The 24,824-nt window shown below is 34.7% G+C and overlaps 1 protein-coding gene across 1 annotated transcript in view; it reads right to left on the bottom strand.

Moving 5' to 3' along the window:
• LOC143252296 (uncharacterized) overlaps window positions 1–24,500 on the bottom strand; it is a 33,192-nt gene extending 8,692 nt beyond the window's left edge. Inside the window, exon 1 of the mRNA XM_076504208.1 lies at window positions 23,855–24,500. Within this exon, the coding sequence (XP_076360323.1) occupies window positions 23,855–24,500 (646 nt within the window). The remainder of the gene's footprint in view (window positions 1–23,854) is intronic.
• Window positions 24,501–24,824: the final 324 nt, after the last annotated feature.

Genomic DNA, 24,824 nt, shown 5'->3' with positions numbered 1-24,824 from the left:
ATCATGGCATGCAAGTCTTGTGTAAGGATATGTTCATACATTTTCTCTTTTTGGCTCCAATATATATAAAATATATCTGCTCAACCAATATTTAACCTGGTTGGTAACTAATGACCTGATATACATGTATACAATACCTATATAATGCATCCAGAACTGTGTAACATAAAATGTGACATCTATAATGCCTGTAATGAGATAGTTTTCAAGGCCCACTTTTACTCCCATTTCATTTTATCCCAAACATATCTTTCCACTAATGTCCAGAAAATGTTATTTTGCTCCTTTATAATACAGTACGTCCCCGCTGGTACAGCGATAAGTCTATGGATTTACAATGCTAAAGTCAGGGGTTCAATTCTCCTCGTTGAGCTCAGCAGAAAGCCTGATGTGGCTTTGCCATAAGAAAACACACACACTCACATAATACAGTATAACATCTCACCCTTTTTAACTTCACCCCATTTTTATGCTAATTGGTGTAAACAGTGTAACAGGCTATTTACAACTTTACTGGCATTATATGACATTTATGCTTTTCTTAGTTTACATGTATGATATTGTATTAATAGTAAAATATGATGTGTTTGTGTGTATTTACTTCTTAGTATATGTTATAGAATCATATTCTATACACTTTTAATATATTTGAAATTAATTTAGTTAAACCTTTTTTTTTTCATTGTTTAACGGTTTGATGCCACATTGTTATATACACTTTATTTACAATTTAGTTGAGCTTTGTAATTGTTTGTCTTTTTGTTATTAAAACACACTACAATGATAAGACTTAGGTCATGTTCCAGTCTGTGAAGGTGGCACACTTGTTCATCCATGTGGTAGTGCTTTGAATTTCAGAGCTGGAGATGCCACAAAACACCCCCTCCACTAATTTAAGCTGTGAGTGCATTATAAGAGTGACAGTCAATCTCTTATCATCCATGGAGGCAGTGCTAAAGATTTTCTGACAGATTGCTTTCCTTATGGTCAGTATTTTAAAGTTAGGGATAGCGGTGGTGAATAGTTGCAACAGCTTTGCAATAAATACGAAATTCAAATCGATACCACTGAAGGAAACTGATAGATCTTTCACTGGTTTGTGCACAAACTCTGGTTCAGAGAGATTTACGCTGATAACTATACTCATCAGCTGACCAGGATTTTATACACTTTATAAGGTTTAATATTTATAATTTACTCTGTAAGTTCCACATGTTTAAGGCAACTGTTTCACTTAAAATTTATAGCTATTACATTTGCTAATGATATACAAGTAAACGAACATTCACTAGCACGCTATACCAATAATAGGGCTAAACGACCGATCATTCTTATGTGATCTAACATTATATGTCATTAACAGCAGTGGTTTAATTACAGACGCTTGCAGTTAAAGCATCATATATATTAGAAGTAATGAGTGTTCTGTACTATCAAGCGATTTGTGTCTGTTTTTTCCATGGCAAAAATGCCTCAAGCTTCCAGAAATTTGATCACCACGATATTTTCAGGGGGTCTGGATTATGCATCAGAGAGAATTTAAAACTCTTTATGGGTTTATTTTCTTGTTATTATGAAGTTTCTTACTTGTCATCACTGCCTTAGTACTAATGAATGATACCCACTAACTTCACCCTGTCATCTTCATGGAAGAAACGAAATAAATGCTGCGCTTGCTCGGAGTACTTCTGATAGTCCATCTAACAACGTGGGGCGGGGTTGGGTGGGGCTTAATAGGTAACGGGGAATTGGTTTGCTTTGAATATCAAGCAAAGCTACAACGGGACTATCTGCACTAGACGTCCCTAATTTAATTGTGATAGACTAGAAAGAAAGCAGATAGTCAACACCACCTACCGCCAACTCTTGGTATACTCTTGTTACCAACGAATAGTGGAATTTGCCAGACGATTACAACGTCTCCGTGGCTGAATGGGAGAGTGTGTTCGGTGACGAAGATGGGAAGGTGTGGGGTGTTTTTTGGGTGCACTATAAAAAATGATAGTCAAGTTCCTGTAATAATTGGTGGTTGGTGCTGTTGATTAGTTGATTCCCTCTAATCCACTAGTTCCAAGTTAGGGACAACTATGCGCAGTTTGCCCTTTGTGAAAACTTGCACAAAAATTCTGAGAAACTAAAATAAAGGGTATCGTATGTGGTTGTACTATACTATATTATCAAGGTAATGTTTTCAGCTATTGTTAGAAACAATCTACAAAGAGTATCTTTGTACGACAAACTTATCTGAGTTTTTGTTATTTAAAAATAACATAAATAAATAATATCTAACATTTGATTTAAAAATGAAGAATCAACAAGAACTATTTCGAAACTAACAGTACGTTGTTTCCAAAAATTCTGCAACTCCACTTATTCCGGTTTTTTGAAACAAATTTCTCCCGAGTACTCATAAATGTTTTATTAATTCTGTTTACAGTAATCGGTAACGGTCTTTGATTGAAAACCCATGTTTTAATACACATTGATGAAAACAACAACAACCGCTTTAGAATTTGAGGCATGTTAACGCACAAAAACCGCCCAGAAATAAAACATCTGTTTAAGTCGGAGGATGATATTAGAAGAGTATGGTCAAAGGGTCAATCAAGCTACTGACCAGTTCTTTTTTTTAACTGAATTAAAAGCAACACAGGGAAATTGTTCAGTTTAAAATTTCTAAACTGGTATACTAGTACGTTATTAGCGACCCCGCTTAAAAATCATTCATTATTTACGATTTGTCTACAATTATTCAAACGATTTAACTTGCAAATACACGATTTTAGAAGCAAAATTTAACTTATATTTTTATTGTTGTATGAGATATCTGTGTTCTGTCCACCAAGGATTTTAAGCGTTGTAAGTCCTGACATTTGCCACTGATCTACCAGGGGGACATTCAATTAAAGAGAAACTTTAATGCTAATTTTCACACTCAGTTATGTTTGAGTACACTTTCTAAAGAAAACGAACACTGCTCCACTTTTGTGGTTTTATTCATTGTATCCCTCTGGAGTGTTACCCAGCTGAACTTTGCTACAACGTATTTTACCCATAAGGTATAAATTAAGAATGCATAGGAACTTGACCGATTATATGGCTTAAACAAAAGTCAGTGCATTCACACCTATCGATCAACATTTCCACAAAATTCTGTCTGGTTCCAAAATATTGCGCTAACGAAGTTCCATTAGAGCAAATTTATTTAATCCCATGTTTATTTACAAGCATCCAAAATCAAAAATGTCCTTCTTAAATACCATTCAGAATAAAAATGGGAAGAAGAACAAGTGTTAACTAGAAAATAGTAAAGAGAAAAGCATACCCAAGTTACGTCTGTTATCAGATATTTAAAGAAGACTTAAATTACCTCTGTTGTCAGACAATTAAAGCATACCTTAATTACCTCTGTTATCAGACATTTAAAGACCTAAATTACCTCTGTTGTCAGACATTTAAAGAAGACCTAAATTACCTCTGTTGTCAGATATTTAAAACAACACTGCTTGAGCTGAGATAAAATTATAACATTTATCAGCCATGTCCCTACGGTGCAATTATTTTTAAACGTGCGTTATAATTCGTTGCATTATACTATGTTCGTTTCGTTTTCTTGTTTCTGTTTTTGAAATTAGGCACAAAACTACACAATGGACTATCTATGCTCTGCCCACCACGGGTATCGAAGCATGGATTCTAGCGTCGTTAGTCCGCAGGCATTTCGCTGTGCCACTGGGGGACGCATTACAGAAGGATGTTAAATATCTGAAAATGATTTTTGTTTACTTATTAATACACATTATATGGTCCCCCGCTGGTACAGCGGTAAGTCTATGGATTGACAACGCTAAAATCAGGGGTTTGACTCCTCCCGGTGGACCCAGCAGATAGCCCGATGTTGCTTGGCTATAAGAAAACACATACGTGATATGCCCAATGTTCTTAGTTATTATGTAGACAGTATTTTTAGTTTTTGTGTACATACGGTATTTCCAGTATTCTTACTTTTATATACATAAGTATTTCCAGTATCCGTTTTTCAGTTGTACTGGTCACCAAAAACTTCTCCTAGTTGTCTGAACTTGAAGCTGACTATAGCAGTTTCTGTCATCGTCACAAATTTGTATGGCTAGTTTTAGCACAAACCATTAAAATGGGCTGTCTTCGTTGTGCTGACCGAAGACATCTAAACCTTTAATTTTAGCTTATAAAGTATCAAGCTTGAGTCACCAGACAGAAGGGCTGTCAATAGAAGTAATAATAACAGATAAATGACAATTAATGTTTGTCACGTGCTTATTTTTCATGCATTTTCTGTAAATACTACTCTGTCTTGGGAATCTGTTTGATGTTACTTTTAAAGACGCTGTTGCTACGCGATGAGTTATGCGTCAATGACTCAGCGTGAACAGGTACTTTGACCCGAGAAACTGTGTGACGCACGACACTGGCGTTTGTTGTGTGATTAGCACACGAATAAAGTTTCACAGTAACCAACAAGAGAACAAGTCATATGTGTCTAATATCTGGTAATCGAGATTGAAGTAAAATTATCGATTTAATCATTTTAACTGTTATAATAGGCTAAAACTGAAACCAAAACTGCACAAATCAAACTTCCCATTACACTAAACAAAAAGGCTTAGATTATCGTATACGTTTTTGGGGTTTCGAGTCCGTTTTACTTCCACATATACTAACCTACATTAATTTGAGTATGTAAATAATGTTACGATATTTCGTCCAATTCATTATTCAGTATTATAAAACATTCCAATGGTTGTATATTATGCGTTAAAGATTTCTTTTTCTTTTATCAGATGCAGAATCTATGACGTAGAGGCTTATGCAATCTTTGATTGGCCGTATCCTCAGGTGTGGATTTCAGTTTCAGGAGTGTTAAAAATTATTTCTCGTTACTCCACTCGTGTGGCAGAATTATCGTAGAAAACCTAGTTCAAGAAACACGGATAAGACAGATAAACAAAATCACAAATTAAAACCAGAATGGTAATAGGAGTCTTAGATTTAACAGAAGAATAGTTTCAGCAAGCAAAACCACGGACAGCTAGTAAATAAGTCGTGTCTTTGATATGAATTAATGTAACTGTGGAGTTTAGCATCATCACTGGATGGTGTTACGTTGATCCAGTACCTTTAATTTAGCTACTATAGTAGGAAACACGCAGTATGTTTATATACTACACTCAAGTGCAAATAACTCCAACGTTTTAACACAAATATATCTCGGTATAAACCACAGGATACAGGCTGCCATGCCACGAACGAAAGTATCCTGAGAATTAAATTTCTCGACAAGTTACTTAGTAGGAAGGAAGGAGGACAATTAACGTTTATGGGAAAGCGCCAGGTCACTCGCAGTATCGCACTGAACAGGGAGTAGAGTGACAATGTAGTTTCAATCTCATTGGAAAAACAATAGTTTCTGTATGGTCTATGTGGGCACAACTAACAGTTGTGTTGTAAGGAGTGTTACTCACGTAACACAACTGATACTGTTACAATACAAATGTAGATTTTTCCCAATACTATCAAAAGTTATTTCTGTAGCATGAGCTACAATAGAAAAATAACTATAAGAAAGCCACTACTCATTTTTTTTATTTTTTTGTAATTAAATACAAAGCTACTCATTGGACTAGATATTTTCTGCTTACCACGGGGATCGAAACCTGGTTTCTAGCGTTGGAAGTTTACAGAATACCAGTGTGCCACTGTGGGGGGGTCTTCCCTCCTGGCAATGCCATACGTCGATTGCAGATGTTATTACACCCTTATTTCTGTTAGTCCGACGAGTTCAGATATGCACAATTCTTGGACATTCGATGTACTTGTGTTTTACCACTATCCTCTTAGAAACTTTCTTTCATTTGTGTGAAAGATGCGATAAAACAAGGTAGTATGTTGTGGAACGCCATTTGGGTAGTTGAAAGCATCTAAATGGATGGTCACTACCGACCGTTTGGCACAACTTCAGCAAGCGAATATCTTCTTTTGGTGTTCCTGTCACATGTGTAATCTTTAACGTAAAACAGGTCTGTAGTTTCAACACTGGTAAGATTGTAGGTACCTACCTTGATTAATTGTACGTGCTCACCATATTGAATGTTGCATGTCTATTAACAACATCAATAGATGTAGTTTCTTATCAGTTTTGTTATGTCAGCAAATTTTCTATGCTAATGACCAGGTCACTAGACAAAGCAGTGTTCCAAAGCAAAATGGGCTAATGTTCATTTAACCAGAGGCACAAAACGTCAAACATCACTGGATACAAACTTCATTGAACAAATGTGGTTCGTTATTGATCATTACGTGTGAAAGCTTCCCAGACATCCAACTTTTAGGGAGTCGTTAATCCATGTTTTTTTTTTTTTTTTTTCTCGGATATTTTTGTAAAAAAAAAATGAGTAATCATGTACTCGACTCAACTATTATAAAGGGCAGAGCCATTAAATAATAACGATAATCGTTTACTCTTAAAGATAACGTCTATTTTTTCTGATGTGAATGCCCATTTATTTATTAGTAGGATGTATATATCCTTATATGTGTGTGTGTGAGTACATATATAACATTTTTTGGAAGTTCAAACAGACATGACTGATTTAAAAAAAAACAAAAACGTGCGACTGATTGTCAAATCCTGCTACGTACCACAGTCAACAGACAATGGAGCTGTTGACAAAACATGACTATCTAATACTAGAAGAGAGAGGATAAAACCAGAAAACTATGAGGACAACAGATCGTTTACTAATGGTAATTATTTTCAATATTTTAACTTATAGTTAACAAAAATTCAACAATGCATTTGGCAATTGCCTTACAGCTGCAGGTGTAATTTTGAAACGAAAAAATGTACGAATTAAAAAAAAAAAGAACAATTACGAGGACTGTAGTGAACAATCCTGCTATAACTAAAATCAAGTATCAACAAAGTTCACCAGGAGAGTGGCGAACGTCAGAATTTATGTTGAATTACAATGTAGCCACATCTAATATAATAGGGTATGTACGATCAAAATACATTATATTGCAAGATACACTTCCTCAAGATTATGTGACACGGAAACAAAGAAAGGACTAAACAACTATGGACAGGCTTCTTTTTTTTTTGCGATTCACTTATGTTAAGCTGAAAATTCGAAGATTTTACGATAATGTTCTTAAAAGCCCTACACTACAGGGCTGAAATACGAATAACATTATGTCTAAATTTGATAGCAGTAAACTTTAAAATCGGTAAATGCCATCTCTTGAAGTTCTTATCGCCTATGTAATACGTAATATAAAATAGACGTGTAGTTTCAATAGTGGTAACATCGTAGTACTTTAATCGATAGCACGTATGCGCTATATTGGCTATTAACATGATCAAAGGGTGTGGTTTCTATTGGTTGTGTGACGTCAGCGAGGACTTACAAGTTACATTGGGCATCTCTCGAAATTCTAATTCAGTAAAATTACAGCAATTTACTCCATAACATTTTATAGTTTCCCATAACGAATAAAGTGCTGTGAAAGCACTGGATGCGAAGTAGCTGGTAAGGCCGGCATGGCCAGGTGGTTAAGGAGCTCGTCTCGTAATCTGAGGGTCGCGGGTTCTAATCTATGTCACACCAAACATGCTCGCCCTTTTAGCCGTAGAAATGTTATAATGTAACGGTCAATTTCCCTATTCATTGATAAAAGAGTAACCCTAGAGTTGGCTGTGGGTGGTGATGACTAGTTGCCTTCCCTCTAGTCTTACACTGCTGAATTAGGGATGGCTAGTGAAGATAGCTCTCGTGTAGCTTTGTGCGATTTTCAGTAACAAACAAGCAAGACAGCTATGTATTCTAACTGTCACAGACAATGAAATATTTTACTCACAACAAAGTATGTAGTTTTAGGAAAGAGGTAAATTTAGGTAGATGTAACGAGTTTCATTAAGCTTGAAAGTGTATGTATATATTCAAGTTCAAGGTCTGATGACCTGTACCAACAGTTCGAAACATTGCACCATGAATAAGCTCTTCATACCATCCGAACGAATAAGAACACCAGAAAAAATAATTTATACAATTTAGTACACTATAGTACAGAACTATTTGTTTTTTAACTTGATAATACACTTTTATTTACTTAAATATTTACTTAAACCACTAAGCAAACAGTCTCATAACTAGAAAATTGAGAACGATTCTACCCCTGACGCTAAGAACCACCTACCACTTGCTGTCAGAGATCGGGGTACACACGTTTTCCTTCTAGCTGAGGATAAAACGTCACATCTTAAATTTTATCATTCAAAATGACAAATGCTGACAAAAACATGTAGACTGTAGTACACGACATTTCTTTTTCTCTCTTTCTTTTGTCAGGGGTTGATGGTGGGGATAAGGTGGAGGTGAACATAGCGCACAACCTACACACAAGAAGAATGATGGGAAAACTGCACACTACATACACTCTACACACAAGGGAAGGACATTGTCTGCCCGAACACAGAATAAAGCCCAGACAATCTATCGACTAAACAAACAAAAAACTGTGGCAGATGTAACACTGGTTTCGTGGACACTTTTCAAAAGCAATGTTCTAAAGACATACTAGCGAAAACAGAAAACTATAAGAAAACAACAAAACTCGTTATCTGTATTGCTTTATTTAAGGTAAAAACGTGTTTTAGTTATATTAATTACACGACGAATACCTGACTTTGTTCTTGTGTATGTAGTAGAATTATTTTGCCCAACTTCAGAGGTTTACTAACGCCGATATAAGGCTTATTCTGTACACAGTAAACTGGTTTACTTACTTGTGGTGATTATAAACCACTAAGGTTCTATTTCGCAATATTTTTCCGGTATTTTTACTACACCTCATACACAGAGTTATAAGATAATAATAATAAATTTTATCAGCTAACAGATACATTACAATTTTCAAGACGACTTTAAACTAACACATAGTGAAACTTCCTGTTGCTTCATTTCCTCTCTGTAGCTCGTGCTTTATATAAATACATACATTTGTAAATCATTCGTATTGTAAATAATCAAATTCTACAAATACATGAAACAGACATTCTGCAATTTATTTTATTACAAAAACATATTTTTAAAATTTAAAAAGAAAGTCTTCAGTAAATTATGCATTAGTAATGAATCAATACACTCACTCCTTTGCACTGATTAAATGTTGTTTTGATTATATGTACAATCTCCCCCCTCTCACACACGACAAATTCATAAAAATGTAGGACACCGTAATAGGTCTATTTCTCGTTCGTTGTGGGTTGGTCCCACGATATTCGTTTATTTTATACTGGTCGTCTGTCTGTCTGTCCGTGGTCAGATCTACTGAGTGCTCCTCTAGTTAACGAAAACCAAACTTGATATCAGGTTCATGATTCCAGGAAATGTTTTTGTTTTTTAAGTTGAATCTCGCTTTTATTTGAGTGTTACACGACACGCAGTGATCTAAGTGGACAAAACTCCGACAAAATAACATTTTTGGTTACTTCAACTCAGATTCAAGATAGTTAGTGGTAGGTTGGCAAACCGAAGGTCAGCTCTAACACACTTGATATTATTTTCTGTTTGATATTGTTGAGAGTTAAACTCAGCTTAAAGGTTGTAGTAATTCAACAGTTCTACCATGCTTTATATTATTTTCTGTTCGATACTGTTGCTGTTGGTAATTTTCGCGTCATAATCTGATATACGTGTTTACAGAAAGTTAACAGATGTTTAATAAAACAGTACTGTTGGAAGCGAGTTTAGATGACTGTTTTATTTATCTGCAACCTAAGTTATATTTTACGATAAATTCATGTTGCGCGAACATCTTGTAAAAAATTAACCTTAAAATTCCTTACAGTATACTCATTTCATTATTTCGTGAATTCTAGTTAAATTAAAATCAAGTTAAATAATTCGATGTGAAAAAATCCAATCCCAGTAATATCATAACTTCTAGGCCTGCTAAAGACAAATGAAAATACTGAATTCTAAAACTGTTGATGGATATAGAGTATGGACTTGTCTAATTTAAAGGAAAGTAAGGAATTGTTGTCATTATGTTATTGCTTTCTCCTTTCCTTTTGCTGGGTAATTTTGAGACTTCATGTAAAGTTTACGTTTCAAGTCAAGGAATGGAGATTTTTGGTACTCGGATATAAAACAAAATAATTCTAAATTTGTTTCGAGAATAATTACAGGACCCACTGAATAAAGTTTTGTTCTATACATTAAACGTCCTAAATAAGGCTGAAAATAATTTTTTTTTTAGTTATGCGTCTTTTTTTTTTTAAATGGTAATAAATAACTCATCTGAAACGAAGAAAAGCTAACAAAGAAAGATGCTGAAAAATGGAACGTGTATTTTTTCTGTCTCTCTGTATAATAAAGTGGGACTTTTCTTTACGAGAAATATTACCTTAATAGTTTCCTTATTACGACCTCAAGAACGTCATCTAACAAACACATGATAATGAATGAACGAAGGTTCGTGTGTTCGTAATGAATTATCAGTCGTTTTTACCGTTTGCGTGATGATTACATTCGTCTCTTGACAACCAACACACACAGACCCTTTCGGTAATATTACGGTTTGAGGGTATACAAAGACATCAGATAAGACATAAATTTACATGTAGACAGCCTACCATAAGCTTTCTATGCACCACTAAATACGTTCTTTCTTGTTTGAAACGTGCCGTGACACAATTATTGGAAAATAAGTGCCAAGGTCTGTTTATATTGTTGCTACAATACACGTGTTATCCCTAAAAGGTGACTTTTTGGTTTTATCTCGTGTCCCCCCCATTACATATGTTTAACTGGTCACTTACAGAACAGAAACTGGTGCTATCAATTATGTTGATATTAAAAACTCGTAAAATATTCTATATTGTAATAATAATCAAGTTTAATAGATTCTTTAACATAAACAGGTGAAGCCTAATTAGATCCGTGCTTACATATTTGTTTATATATAAAACGTTAAGAAATACCAGATAAGATTGAAAACGGACACCAATATGTAATTCAAATGGTAATAAATAACTCATCTGAAACGAAGAAAAGCTAATAAAGCTCTCTCTTATATATATTTAATTATTTATTCGCACATACAAATAAATGTGTATTTGAAAAAGTGAAGACACCTGAATAATTTATTTAGTTTACTAAGCATTATACAAATTACAAAAAGTATATTTTTCACCTACACATCTCAGTATGTGAAAGTATAGCAATGTTAACATCTTGGTAAATGAACAATTTCTATTGATGTAAGGAATAACATTTCTTTAACCATATAACAATATTTGTACAGCTGTAAACCTTAAAGCTCTAGACAATAAGACAACAAAATGCTCAAGATAATAAAAAGGAGTCTGCTTCCTATTAAAATATCCCAGAGATAAGTCCTATGGTATTGTTACCAATTCATTCTCTGTACTCCTTACCTACTCAAAATTGACTTAGATAACTTTCCTTTCAATAGAAATACTTTAAAGTCCCACGAATGACATACTGTACAGACACACTGGTCAATATATTTTACTACTAATCTCTACTCAGTTTTTTTAAAGAAATAGGTCGTCAAAGACTTTAAAGTTTCTTTGTTTTGGAAAATCCCACAAAGCTTACACAAGAACTACCTACACTCGCCGTTCCTAATTTAAACCAATATACTAGAAAGAAGAGAGCAAATCAAAAGCACCCATCGCCAACTGTGTGTCTGATCGATCAAGTGGTGAGATTTAATTGGCACACTTATAACATACTCACTGCCCCAAAGTACGAGCACAGTTTTGCGGTATCGAGATGCGAACCATGTGTACTTGACTCTGAATCTGATAGTACACGCAACTGGGCCACTCCCGGTCCTAAGTTACGTGATCTTTAGATTTCTTTTCTGGAACTTTTCTTTCAGAGTATCGATATTTTTGTACGTTTGTAGTGTTAGTTACGATTTGTGTTTCAGTGAAACACTTGAAGAAGCTGTAAAGCGAAAGGTTGAGCGTCCAATTAAAAAACAATAATTTGTTATAAGGTCGTATATTTATAGGATTTGATTGAATAATAACTAAACATTATTCAAATTATAAACAGTGCAGTTAGAAAGGCATAGATAGTAGCTATAATATGTCAACAGAGAGAACTAGAACTTATCATCTGTTGGTTGACTGAATATTAAACGAAAACTACAAATATTACAAGAACGGTGGTAAATTTGCTATACGTCAGCAGAAATTGACTAAGAGGTTTTCCTAACTGACCATTTCAAGAATACAAGAATATTTTTTTATGTTTTCTTATAGCAAAGCCACATCAGGCTATCTGCTGTGTCCACCGAAGGGAATCGAACTCCTGATGTTACCGTTGTGAATCCGAAAGTTTACCGCTGTACCAGTGGGGGACACTTTCTTTCTGTACGATAATACTTGTTATAGACTAAACTGATAGATGAAACATGACCTATGTTAGTGAGAAAGAAAATTTAAAAAATGCTATTTTAACATGAAATTTAACCAAAATTACTAAAATAGAATTGACTTGTTTTGACATACTTTGTATATTTTCGAACTTGAATAAAAAACAAACATTTTCCATATAAGATTAGATGAATTTAGTTCAAATTATTCTATCAAATGCTTATATTAATAAGTTTACAAGTTAACTACCGCAGTATTCGTTGATGTGAAACAACCACAACCATAATCCACAGATATGTAATGCCAATTTTTTCTTTTGTAATACAGGTATGCACATATAGTGTTTGTAAAATCTTAATACGTAAAAACAATTTCTTTCTAAGGCATAGTTTTATTGGCTTGACTATTTTTTTATCCCAAAAATTGTTTTAGATTATCATTTTGATAACTAAAAAAATCGGTTTATGTTGTTAACAATAACATATAAATGTAATGTATTATTGTTGTAAATAGTGAAACAAAATTTGTATAGATTTTATAGAAATACCTACAAAACCTGACTAAAAACTGTAATACTACCTTGGAAAATTGTCCACTGATACTATTATCTATATTTAATAATGTTACAAATTGTTATATCTCTACTGGCGATGCCGACACGGTAAAGTCAAGATATCGTATTTATTTTACAAGATTCGCGAGGATGCTGACGGAACGGAACGCACGTGCATCATTTGCCAGCATTCAGATAGCAGTAGAGTTTCTAGATTCCCCTGCGGCACACTCGATAATCCCTGAACATTTCAAAGTAATAAGAGGTTGTAAGTTTAAAAACATTTGTTGCTGACATACAATCAAACAGGCTGTCTTACAGTAGCACAGATGTACATAACTAAATAAAAACTGCTGGAGCCGGTCTACGATCAAACGTTTAAGAGCAATACCTTCCTCAGTCCGAGTCTTTGTGCATTAACATTTTTTTTTTTAAATCGTGTCGTGTGTCAAGCTAGCTGTGCGGTCAGTTTTACAGCAAAATACCACCAGTCGGATTCACTGTACACTAATATTTTAAAGTTAACACAGGAATTAACACGTTACACGCTAATATTTTAAAGTTAACACTATACGCTAATATTTTAAAGTCAACACAACAGTTAACATTCTGCACACTAATATTTTAAAGTCAATACAAGAGTTAACATTCTGTACACTAATATTTTAAAGTCAATACAAGAGTTAACATTCTGTACACTAATATTTTAAAGTTAACACTATAGTTAACACGCTGTACATTAATATTTTAAATTTAACACCACCGATAAGTAACAAACTTGATGTTATTTGATATTCTGCCGTGTAATCGAAGTCTATCGGTGTAATTTAACATTGATTAATGGTGTATGGAAGTTGGCGGAGACGTTCTTTGTACACATACCTCTACACTTCATGTCTAAAGACATTTCATACTCCCAACACGTGGATGGTGTTACTAATACATAAATTATTTTGGGGGCTGCAATCCTCTTCCCTGTCTTCCTGTGATGGCACTTACACAGATTGTGGCGAGTCCTGGAAGCATGAAGTACAGAGACTTAACAAACTCCGCGTCGATAACCTTATCGTAATGGTGTTTCCGTACCCCTGGTGGTGGTTCTGTGAAGTACTAACAAAATTAAAGTGGGCTCAAAAGATGGATATGATTAGCCACCTGTCTGTCTTGCCAGGGTACCACTTGACTAAAAACGCTTAGCATATAACGAGTTTACGCTAACCATGAATTGGACGAAAGTGAGAAGCTAGTGCACGTGCATTGTAATTACCAACGTTTAATATTCATGACGGTGGTTAAGAATAAAACACACGCTTGTGACTTTTGCCACGTGCTCCTTTTTTCTTTTGTAGTGATATCCCAAACAATTCATGATATCAAATCAAAACAGGTTTCAAACAAATCAACTCGCTTTGTTTCTTCTGTAAATATAACACGTAATGAACCACAAAGTATTAAATAACAATGTCTATTTCAAAATATTATCCGCCCCAGCGTCTTTTCTTAAAATTATGCATTTGTTCATTTCTTGTCGATCTTTCACTACGATTCAGTTTTGTTAGTATAACAAAAATTCTTTATAATGTCTAATGCCAGCTCTATGGCTTGAGGCTGACTTTATATAATGTTAAGATTCAGGTGGTCACTTACTATATGAAAATTATAAATACGTCAAAAGAAGCAAGTGCAAGAGTTTGATACTAAATAACCACTAACACATTTAAGAAAAAGTTATACCAGAATAAAACATGATGAATAACAAATACAGTACGACTGAAACCATACACTCAAAACTCAAGATACACTCATTTTACACTTCAATTTTTTGAAAGAACGAATACAAATAACAGTTTTAACATACAAGTTTGTTGTAAAACACAGAGCTACACAACAGACTTATGCTATGCCAATCACTGGTATTGGAACTTTAGTTTTAGTAATCCTAAGTAACCTTTTTCTCAGGCGTGCCATAAATGAGTTTCTTACAAATTTATGTTTGTCTTATTATTTTTAAAGTTACTAGAGCCTTTGTGAACAGATACTGTATTGTTATATCCAGCATAATTATTCCACTAGCACCTAATTCATTTTAGTTCTGCCGTTAATCGAATATAAACATATCTGTTTATTTTATATTAGCCACCCATTAGTACAGCGGTATGTCTCCGGATTTACAACACTAAAATCAGGGTTCGATTCCCCTCGGTGGGCTCAGCAGATAGCCTAATGTGGCTTTGCTATAAGAAAAACACAAACACATTATTTTATATTGATATTATCAGTGATTTAAATTTTGTTTGATGTTTTAAATTTACTCGTGTGATTCATAATTATATATAAAACCAAATTTCTATAATACAGTTGTTTATTTATACAAATTATATATACTTTTCGTGCTTTTCACAGTCAACTAATACAATGTTTCATTTTTTTCATACAAAAACCTAGTGCGTTGCTGAAGATAAATCACAGACAAAAAACACGAAGGTAAACTCCAGGTGTACGCGTTGACCTTAAAATGGGGTCAATTACACACGTGCAAGTCTGTACATGCTCAATGCTGACCCAACTGTTGCTAGGACTACAAAAAATATTTAAACCCCAGCAAGTCCCGGGAGAGAAAGCTGCTAATCATAGCGAGAAGAAACAGAATCGTTTCTATGACAACTGCTGCAAAACGGGTTGCACCGGTATAAATATAGAAATGACGTGTTTTATTCCCCATTCATTGTTTATGCGCATAACCATGTATATATTTATATATTAGTCTAACACTTGAATGTATTTAAATAGAATAGTAATGTTCAGTCTGAACAAGCACTGAATCGGGATAAGTGTAAGAACTGCGCGTTCTAACATTTTGTATAACAACGATTTTCTCCAGTTAAGCTTGTTATATATACAGATCACAGTAATATAACTTCACTGGTACGTTTAAAGCTTCAATGCAAAATGTTCTAACGCCATCTGCTTAAATATTTAAAATAATATAATTTCTTTACCGACAACTACCGCCTATATGACAAAATTTCATCGTAAGTCCAATAAACATCCAGGCTTAATGTATCCACGATTACGGTCAGTTTACTAACTTAAAAACAAATAGACGGGTTTAGATTCCACTCGGTGGGCTCAACATATGTGTCTGTTCTAAAAACAAATTAAAATTTGAAAAACATCAAATACAATGCTGAAGCTCCAACGAAGCCTAAAATAACTCGAAAAAAATCACTGAACATTGTATAGAATTATCAAGTTAAAAAAACAAACTATACTTTAATCGAAAACAAACACTTTTTGAGTCACTCAGTTGTATATAAATTATAAAAAAATGTTTGACTAAAAATGTCGATTTATTTACTTTGGCTTTAGCTACTGGCAGAAACAAAGTTCTTACTAATTCTTTCAGGATTAGATCCGAATGAGTTTATTAACCGAAAGTTACCATAAACTAACAACTTTGTTGGCTTGTTTGCAGTTAAACAGAAAGCTACACAATGAGCTATCTATCCCTTTTTAGCAGTATAAGCCTTCAGATTTACCACTGAACCACTGGACTCAGAGCGGGAGGTAGGGGGAGAGCAAACGTCTACGTCTACACTAAAATATCCAGAACTTCATACTCCTTAAAACCTTTTTCGAACTTGATTGGTTAGTTTGATTGTTTGGATTTTCATAACGCATAACAATTAGGACTATCTATTCCCTTCGAAATTGAAGAAAATATAGTTTGCGGCATCGGATAAATTATTAATACTTTATTCAACAGGGGTATGAATAAGATATAAAATATTAGGCACTTAGTGATGACAAAGACTCACTCTGTTGTAAGTTGGTTGAACTTTCTTCTAAAGCTAAGAGTGTTTAATATTAAAATTTCTCCTTGACTATTTTACAAGATATGTTAACTTGAAGATTTCAAAACATTTTATTGACTAGCAATTTTACGTTATTTCAGTAAAATGAAAGTTTTGTGAAAATTATAAGGGAAAGTACATTATTAAAAAAAAAAAAAGAAGAAAAGTTAAACACATATTTAACGCTGGTTCCGAATTATACTGTGTTGAAATGTAACTTTTTAATGTTTGTTTGTTTCAATCTTGCGCAAAGCTACACGAGGCCTATCTGCATTAACCGCCCGTAATTCACCAGTGAAAAACTAGAGAAAAGACGCATAGTAACCATCACCCACCGTCAACTCTTGTGCTACTCTTTAAGAGACGAGTGGTGGGATTGATTGAACCATTATAACGCCTTCACGGGCGAGAATATTTGCTGATGGTGATGTGGGATTCAAACTCACATTGCGAGTCGAGCGTCCTGACACCTTGACCTTGTCGTAACATTTGACTCTTAACGAAAATATTTAGAAACAGTTCTCATTTCTTTGTTGGATTTCGCGCAAAAAGCTGTCCTTACTTTTAAATTGATAAAACTACAGAGTTACTCTTGTCAAACCGAATAGTGAGATTTTGTCATCACTTTATAAAGTCCACGTCCCTAAAGTTCGGAGATAACTTTTTTGCTATAACGGGACGTGAGCCACAAAACCTCAGTACCAGCTCTCGTTAAGATTAACAGAAATGAACTCTTCAAAGATTTATGAGAAATACTATAAAACTTTTTTTTCAGAATGTTAGTAAAAGTGATGTAGATTATTTTATTAAGATGAGACAGAGACTGTAGAAATATCAGAACAATGTCATGCTATTGCAACTGTCATTACTTTAATTAGGATTAGGGATGGTTCTCTGGCAATGTAAAACCGAGTTGTGAATGAAACGTTGAGGGATTATTCTAACTGCTCATTCTCCTGAACACACACAACCTCACCCTGGTTTGACAGCCAAAGTTTGACCACCTGTTTTTCTCTTCGTGTAGTCTGGAGTTATGACAAATTTTCACGTATTTAAAAGGCATGAAAGAAATAGGAAAATTACCTTAATCAAAATTTGGGATTTTCTTAACGCGAGGTTAGAAGTCGAACCAAATACCGCTTTAGTATTATAGCAGTAAACACTTCACTACTATTTTAAAAACTCGTTAACAAAGCTTTGTTTGTTGAATTTTGAACAAAGCTACTTATGGGTTATCTGAGTTAGCCGTCCCTAATTTTGAAACGATAGAATAAAGGGAACTGGTCTACATCGCCCAGAGCAAGCTCTTGGGTTATTCTTTTACTAACCAATAATGGGACTGACCTTCACCTTATATCGTCCCCTACGGAAGAAAAGATGAACGGGATCCGGAGATTGCGGGTCGAGTGCCCTAATCACTAGGCCATTTCTTGTCTATGTAGTCGAGTTTCATCACAAAAGTTTATACATAGTACTAGCCATATCTTTAAAAAGTGTTCTCTGTTTTTATTTCTAGAAATTAGATCCTACAGAGGTCAGACAATAGCCAGTAGACAGGTCGAAGCGTCAGCTATAGGAAAGTAAATAAGTAATTTTTTGTTTTATTTTTTATGCATACATTGAGGAGAAAGCTACAACACTGCCACCTTCGGTCGTTGCTCAGAAACCTTAACCGAACGTGTTACATCACATTATCTACAGATAAACGAAGCAAGGGGGCAGAGTCCCTGGTTGGCCTTGGTGTCTCACAGCGACGCCCGTAGGCAAGAAGGCCGTCAAAATTCTGAGCTACACATAATCAGCGAGTCTTGTGTAATTACCGTTTTAAGAGCTCGGAGCAGTTCATAGAATACATTGTGTATACCCTCGAGCTCCTCTGTTCGATCATTACTTTTTGTTTTTTACTATGACCAAGTTAAAAAATATAATTAAAAACAGGGTCTGTTTAAATAATTCACTGGCTGTTCAGGTTTATTACTTAGCTTTTTTCAGGTCCATAAAAACTTGTAAACCAAGATATCGAAATCTTTTTCATCATGTATAATATTTGATAGGGAAAACAATAAAAGTGAATAGGATATAAACATACACATGAATGCATTTATGTATATACAAGTGCTGACTTCTGTGAATATATATATATACATATAAGATCGTGCAGATACTTTTTACTTAGATAAGCACACATTTGGGTAAAAACATGCCAACACTATTAAGCATCAACTAAATCAAATATATTGACTGTATATGATGTTAGTTTTATCTCTCGCCATGAGATACTGAATAGTGAAATGATAAGAAAATAACTTTGAATATGTTTATAGACAGTCCATAGTTTAATCACACATATTCATATAAAAATATTTAAACGGTTGTCGAAAGTGCTACATGTAATATACGTTATTTTAAAATGTTCTATTTCAGTCACGCTTTTCGGTACGTATAGCTCGAAGACAGTTACGATTGCACGAACGCCAACTCACACTTTCATTGTCCTTGAAACAAATATAAAATCACGTGTACACGTTACGATGAAGAACCCCTTTTTGTTTCTTACATTTCTTTTGATTTATTTCTATAGAAAATTAAAATTACGCTTATTTAATTAATAATAAGCTATGATATAAACAATTAATCGATTCGAAATCCGCCCTATTTAATTCGTAACCATCCATGACAAAAACAGAAGTTCTGCTTGTCAACGGCTGGATTAGTTTTAGTAGTGATATTTACAAACAGTGGCCCCTGGCAACACTAGGTTTGTAGACACTATCGGGATATCCCCTCTTTGCTATTACCACCAAGGGATTCCCCCTTATGCTTTGAAATCCCGGGACGCCTGCAGCAGCTACAGGGCAGAGAGCTGGGAACAGCTGACGAGGGGGAGGGAGAAAATTAAACCCATCTTCAGTTTTCCCTCCCCCACGTCAGACACTAAATGTCAACCTATCTTCAGAGTCTGTCTCTCCCCCACGTCAGCCACTAGATGTCTTACACAGCAGTAAGAATAAAAATTATAAACGTGCGGAAAAGTAGATATTGCAGAAATAAAAATTTTAAGGAAAATAGATATTGCACTAAAAAATTTTAAGGAAAGCAGACATTGCATATGTGGATATTTTATCGAAAAGTACACACTTCATAGCTAAAGATTTTATGATGGAGGAAGTATTTAAATGTAACATACGTAAAAAATGTTGAAAATTAGATAGGAATTCATTTCTATATTTCTAGTATTTTAGAATATAAAACACCAAATTACTGCAGTTTTATTTTCCATTTATTCTTTCAGTCAAAGGACAAGTCGTGTGTAATAAACTTTTAGACACAATCTAGTGGAATTATACTTGCAACAGTTTTTATACGGTGGAACAAACGTTTTTTTTAAAACCATTTTTCAATCAAATTTTTTTTTTTTTTTTTTTCCAGTAACATGCGGATCGTGACGTCAAGTTGTCGTGTTTACCAGGGTGTTACGGTTATAGTGTTTCAGCCTGAACTCACAAAAACGCGATTTGGAAACTACTGTTTCCATAACTGTAGCGCTGACTCAAAAATATTCTGGCAGTGAAAAGGAGTAAAGACGACCAGTAAGAGGCCATAGCCCTACTTTCATTGCCTCTGACGGGTTAGTAGGTTATTTATATTACTATCTCTTCCTTTCCAACTTATTGTCAGTGTTGTATGCTTGACTCGGTTGCTCGCTGCTAGTCTATGATATTTTCTGCTCTACAGCTCCTACAAGCAACACGACACGGGACATCCACGGGAGTTGGTCACACGTGCAAGTTTGGGCTTTTTGCCAAAACAATCACCTCAGCCCGGGCAACTAAGCCACAGGTTGAAAACTGCATGAAGCACAATCACACTAACCAATACACGTGGTGTTAGAGCTTTTTGGCACAGTGCCAAGATAACAAATAACTTTTATATTGATTAAATGCGGAGTATTTTGAGGAAGTTTTAAGCCAAGGTACGAATAACATGATAACAAGCGTATACTTCAATGTCGTCTCCGATTCATTTAAAAAAAAAATCCGTGAAAACTCGTTTAATGGTAATCTTTTGAGGCTTCTTGTGGCAAAGACAGCGTAAAGTAAGCAGCGATGACTTAGGGGGGTCATTGACAAAAATGATTCAATAAGATTAAAAACAGTTTTTATTAACAAAATAACTTATTAACATAAACAAAGTTGGCTTATGTATTCAATGTAAACTTTCTTGATGCAAAAACAGTGAAGATTTTTACAGCAAGTGTTGTATTTGGAATGTCCAATCTGAACGACACGTTATACGACATATAAGCTTGTTTGTTTGTTTGTTTTGGAATTTCGCACAAAGCTACTCGAGGGCTATCTGTGCTAGCCGTCCCTAATTTAGCAGTGTAAGACTAGAGAGAAGGCAGCTAGTCATCACCACCCACCGCCAACTCTTGGGCTACTCTTTTACCAACGAATAGTGGGATTGACCGTAACATTATAACGCCCCCACGGCTGGGAGGGCGAGCATGTTTGGCGCGACGCGGGCGCGAACCCTGACCCTCGGATTACGAGTCGCACGCCTTACGCGCTTGGCCATGCCAGGCCATGACATATAAGCTAAACACGGTCAGTTAGCGACTGTCACGCCTCCACAGTTGAAAGCGCGTGCGTGTGTGTGTTTTCTTATAGCAAAGCCACATCGGGCTATCTGATGAGCATACCGAAGGGAATCGAACCCCTGATTTTAGCGTTGTAAATCCGTAGACTTACCGCTGTAATAGCGGGGGGCGATAGTGCGTGTTTTTTAGACATGTCGCTGCTTTAACTATGAGCCATCTGAACCAAAACATGTCATACTAACCACTTACCCTGCCCAACCCTGTAAAAGTTCCATTAACACTTCAGGAAACTTAATTATAAACTATGAATTATTGTGGTCATTTAAAAAAATATCTTCGAGCGCTAATTTATAAGGTAAGAGAACTTTTAAATTAGAAACACACCACATTTGTACCTCTCATAAAGTGACATTCTTGTATTGTTTAATTACGACATATTTAACGTGATTTGGTTATATGTGTTTTTTAAACATTTAATAAATATTAATTTGAGGAATCTTTGCAATTAGCTTGGTATTATATGGAACAATAGACAATACAAATTATTTTCATATAACAATACAAAAAGTATACAACAGTCCACCAGCTGAAAAACCACTATAGTTTAACCATTAATAACTAGTAAAAGAATAAATAATTATTCAGATATATCCTGGCAATATTTTTTTAAGCTGTTCTGAAGCTAACGTTTTTGTGAACAGTATGCAAATGGTCGTAAACTTGCGATAATCTTTTCAGGTAAAGATGACACACTATGGAAGTTCATTTGGCCATACTTTTGTGTTATTGCTTCTACGGCGTCCAGATTATATTCAAATAAAATGATAATATAGGGGTTTGCTCATAGAAGTATCAGCTAGTAGTTAATTTTTGATTGAACTTGTAATGATAAGGATTGCTCATTTAGAAGTGTAGGATCGTAGGTTATATAGCACTAAGATTTAATGAAAAATAATACAGGCGCTATCCTTTATGGTTTTCCCTTTGTAACAACATTTTGACTTCAGTTGTACTTGTAAATACTACATTAGTACAGTGATAAAACAGCTCCTATAATACCTACATTTACAAAATGGAAAACAAGTTAATTAGCCTAGCATTGAAACTGTATATTAAATATCAGATACAGCAATATTGTGTTATATTACTGAAATAACTACATGCTGTCAGGTCTGATATCTTTTTGTTATTTATTTTAATTCCGAACCGATAAAAGACATTGCTAAAAATGGTGGATGTAGCATACACTTCGCTGAATGTTAGTTAATATCATTTTGTAATTAAAAACTGGTCAATGTAATTTGGTAGAGATGTTTTGTTTTTATTCGTTACAATATTTTTCCACACTAATACATATCTGGATGTGTGAAGAATCCATTGATTAATATTTAGATAGGTCAAAATGTTTGTAACTGAAAACACTTGGTGGATAAACAAGTAAAATGTCTTGTTAAGCCTAAAATAAATTTATTTCAGTACAGTTTTACGAAGAAAACTCAAGTGCTAAATCCCGCTGGAACGCAACTAACAACCACACCAAAATGGTAGTTATGTTTGTAGACACGCCTGCACTATCCATTAGTCGAGCGATGTCCTTTCAAAGCAAACGATTTCAGGGATATAGTGGTGGGTTTCTTTCTCGCGCAAAGCTACTGGAGGGCTATCTGTGCTATCCGTCCCTAATTTACTTGTGAAAGACTAGAGGGAAGGGAGGCAGTTAACAACATCCACCATCAACTCTTGGTCTACTCTTTTATCAAATAATAATGGGATTAATCGTTACATTATAACGACTCTACGGTTGAATGGACGGACGTTTTAGGCGACGGAGACTCAAACCCCGACCCTAAGATTACAAGTCAAACGATCTAGCCACCAGGTCAGTAATTGGGATGAACAACAAAATTACTATATTGAATATGTGAAGATACAGGAGTTAGCAAGTAAGCCCTCCGTTGAGAAGAAAGTGAGAGATTTGGAAAAATCTATGGTATGAAATACAATATTAGTGTTCTTTTAAAACGATTTCGTCAATATATATATACGGCTTGGAAGTTTTTGACAATGCTTAAGACACAATGTCATTGTAAAATAATACGGTACTATTTTAAACGTTTGGTATGTATGCTTTTTGGGGCATATTTGTAGCAGATAACTGAATCAAATCTAATCATATACATGAAATTGACTTAAGTTTGTTTGACCTTAAATACTCATGATCAAAGCTCACATTTTTATGTCAATCATTCAGAAGTAAAAAAATAATTTAAAACAGTAACTATAGTAAAAATACATAACAGTTAATAATAGTTATTTTACTAAATATTAAATTTGAAACACTAATAAAGAAAACTGAATAGCAGTCCCAAATGTTATACAAGAAAATTTCTACCTACCAACAGATCCATACGAATAAGTGTCCTGGCGCAGACTTTCAACATTTGTTTGTGTTGCTACTGAAATATATTGGTTCTCAACGGGTTGAAACGGACCTTCGTTGGCAGTCCAGCCACACGGGGTGTGGACGGAATGGGTATTAATATTGTGTGATTGAAAAGGTCGAAGAGTTGGGAAAGACTGCTCAGACGAAGAAGACAAGAGAGTTCGTGGATTATTATCAAGTGGGAATGAGCTGGGACGAACAAAAGTATTGACTGAAGACCAATGAGTATTCCTGGTCTGAAGGCTTCCAGAGGAGACAGAATAGCAACATCTTTGGCTTTCTCCACACAAACACAAACAAGAATGGTCAACTGAACTACGTGAATCAGATTTATATGGGGTAGTTTCCATATTACTTTCATCAGCTGACCAATGTTCATCCATACCAGTTGCACACAAATCTACGTCATCCGTGGAAGCATCCATGCTGAAAATAAATATTTCTTGGCAGCTGTTCCGAATCGGTGAAGCCTCGTAGCCACTATCTTGGGATTCTTGAAGCCGGGATCTCTCTGAGTGATCCATGTTAGCCAATGAAGGACAACCTTCCTCAAAGACGGGGGGAAATTCTTCGGTCTGCGGATCACCTACTCTGTCCATTACTGCATCTACTGAACACAAGAAATAAATAAGCAACGCCCTCAGATTAAATCACGAGAAAAACATTACGGGCATTAAAGCTGTGAGATAAAACACGCCCAGTATAACTAAAACATTTAACTTGTTCAGATGAGAAAGATGGAAAAGGAAAAGATAACGAAAACAAACGACAGAAAAAAACTAAAATAATTTTATAATCAAGTATATTATGTCTTTTGTTTGTTCCACCTATTCTTTTTCAAATGCAGTTTTGTTTAAGAATACATGTTTTAAATATAAATGCATAAATAAAAATAATTACTTTATTTGGCAGAAGAGAGTTTG

Source organism: Tachypleus tridentatus, chromosome 6, assembly GCF_004210375.1.
Source record: "Tachypleus tridentatus isolate NWPU-2018 chromosome 6, ASM421037v1, whole genome shotgun sequence".
NCBI classification, from domain to species: Eukaryota; Metazoa; Arthropoda; class Merostomata; order Xiphosura; family Limulidae; genus Tachypleus; species Tachypleus tridentatus.
Note: the sequence above shows the minus strand (reverse complement) of the source record. Positions and strands in the feature narration are given on the sequence as shown.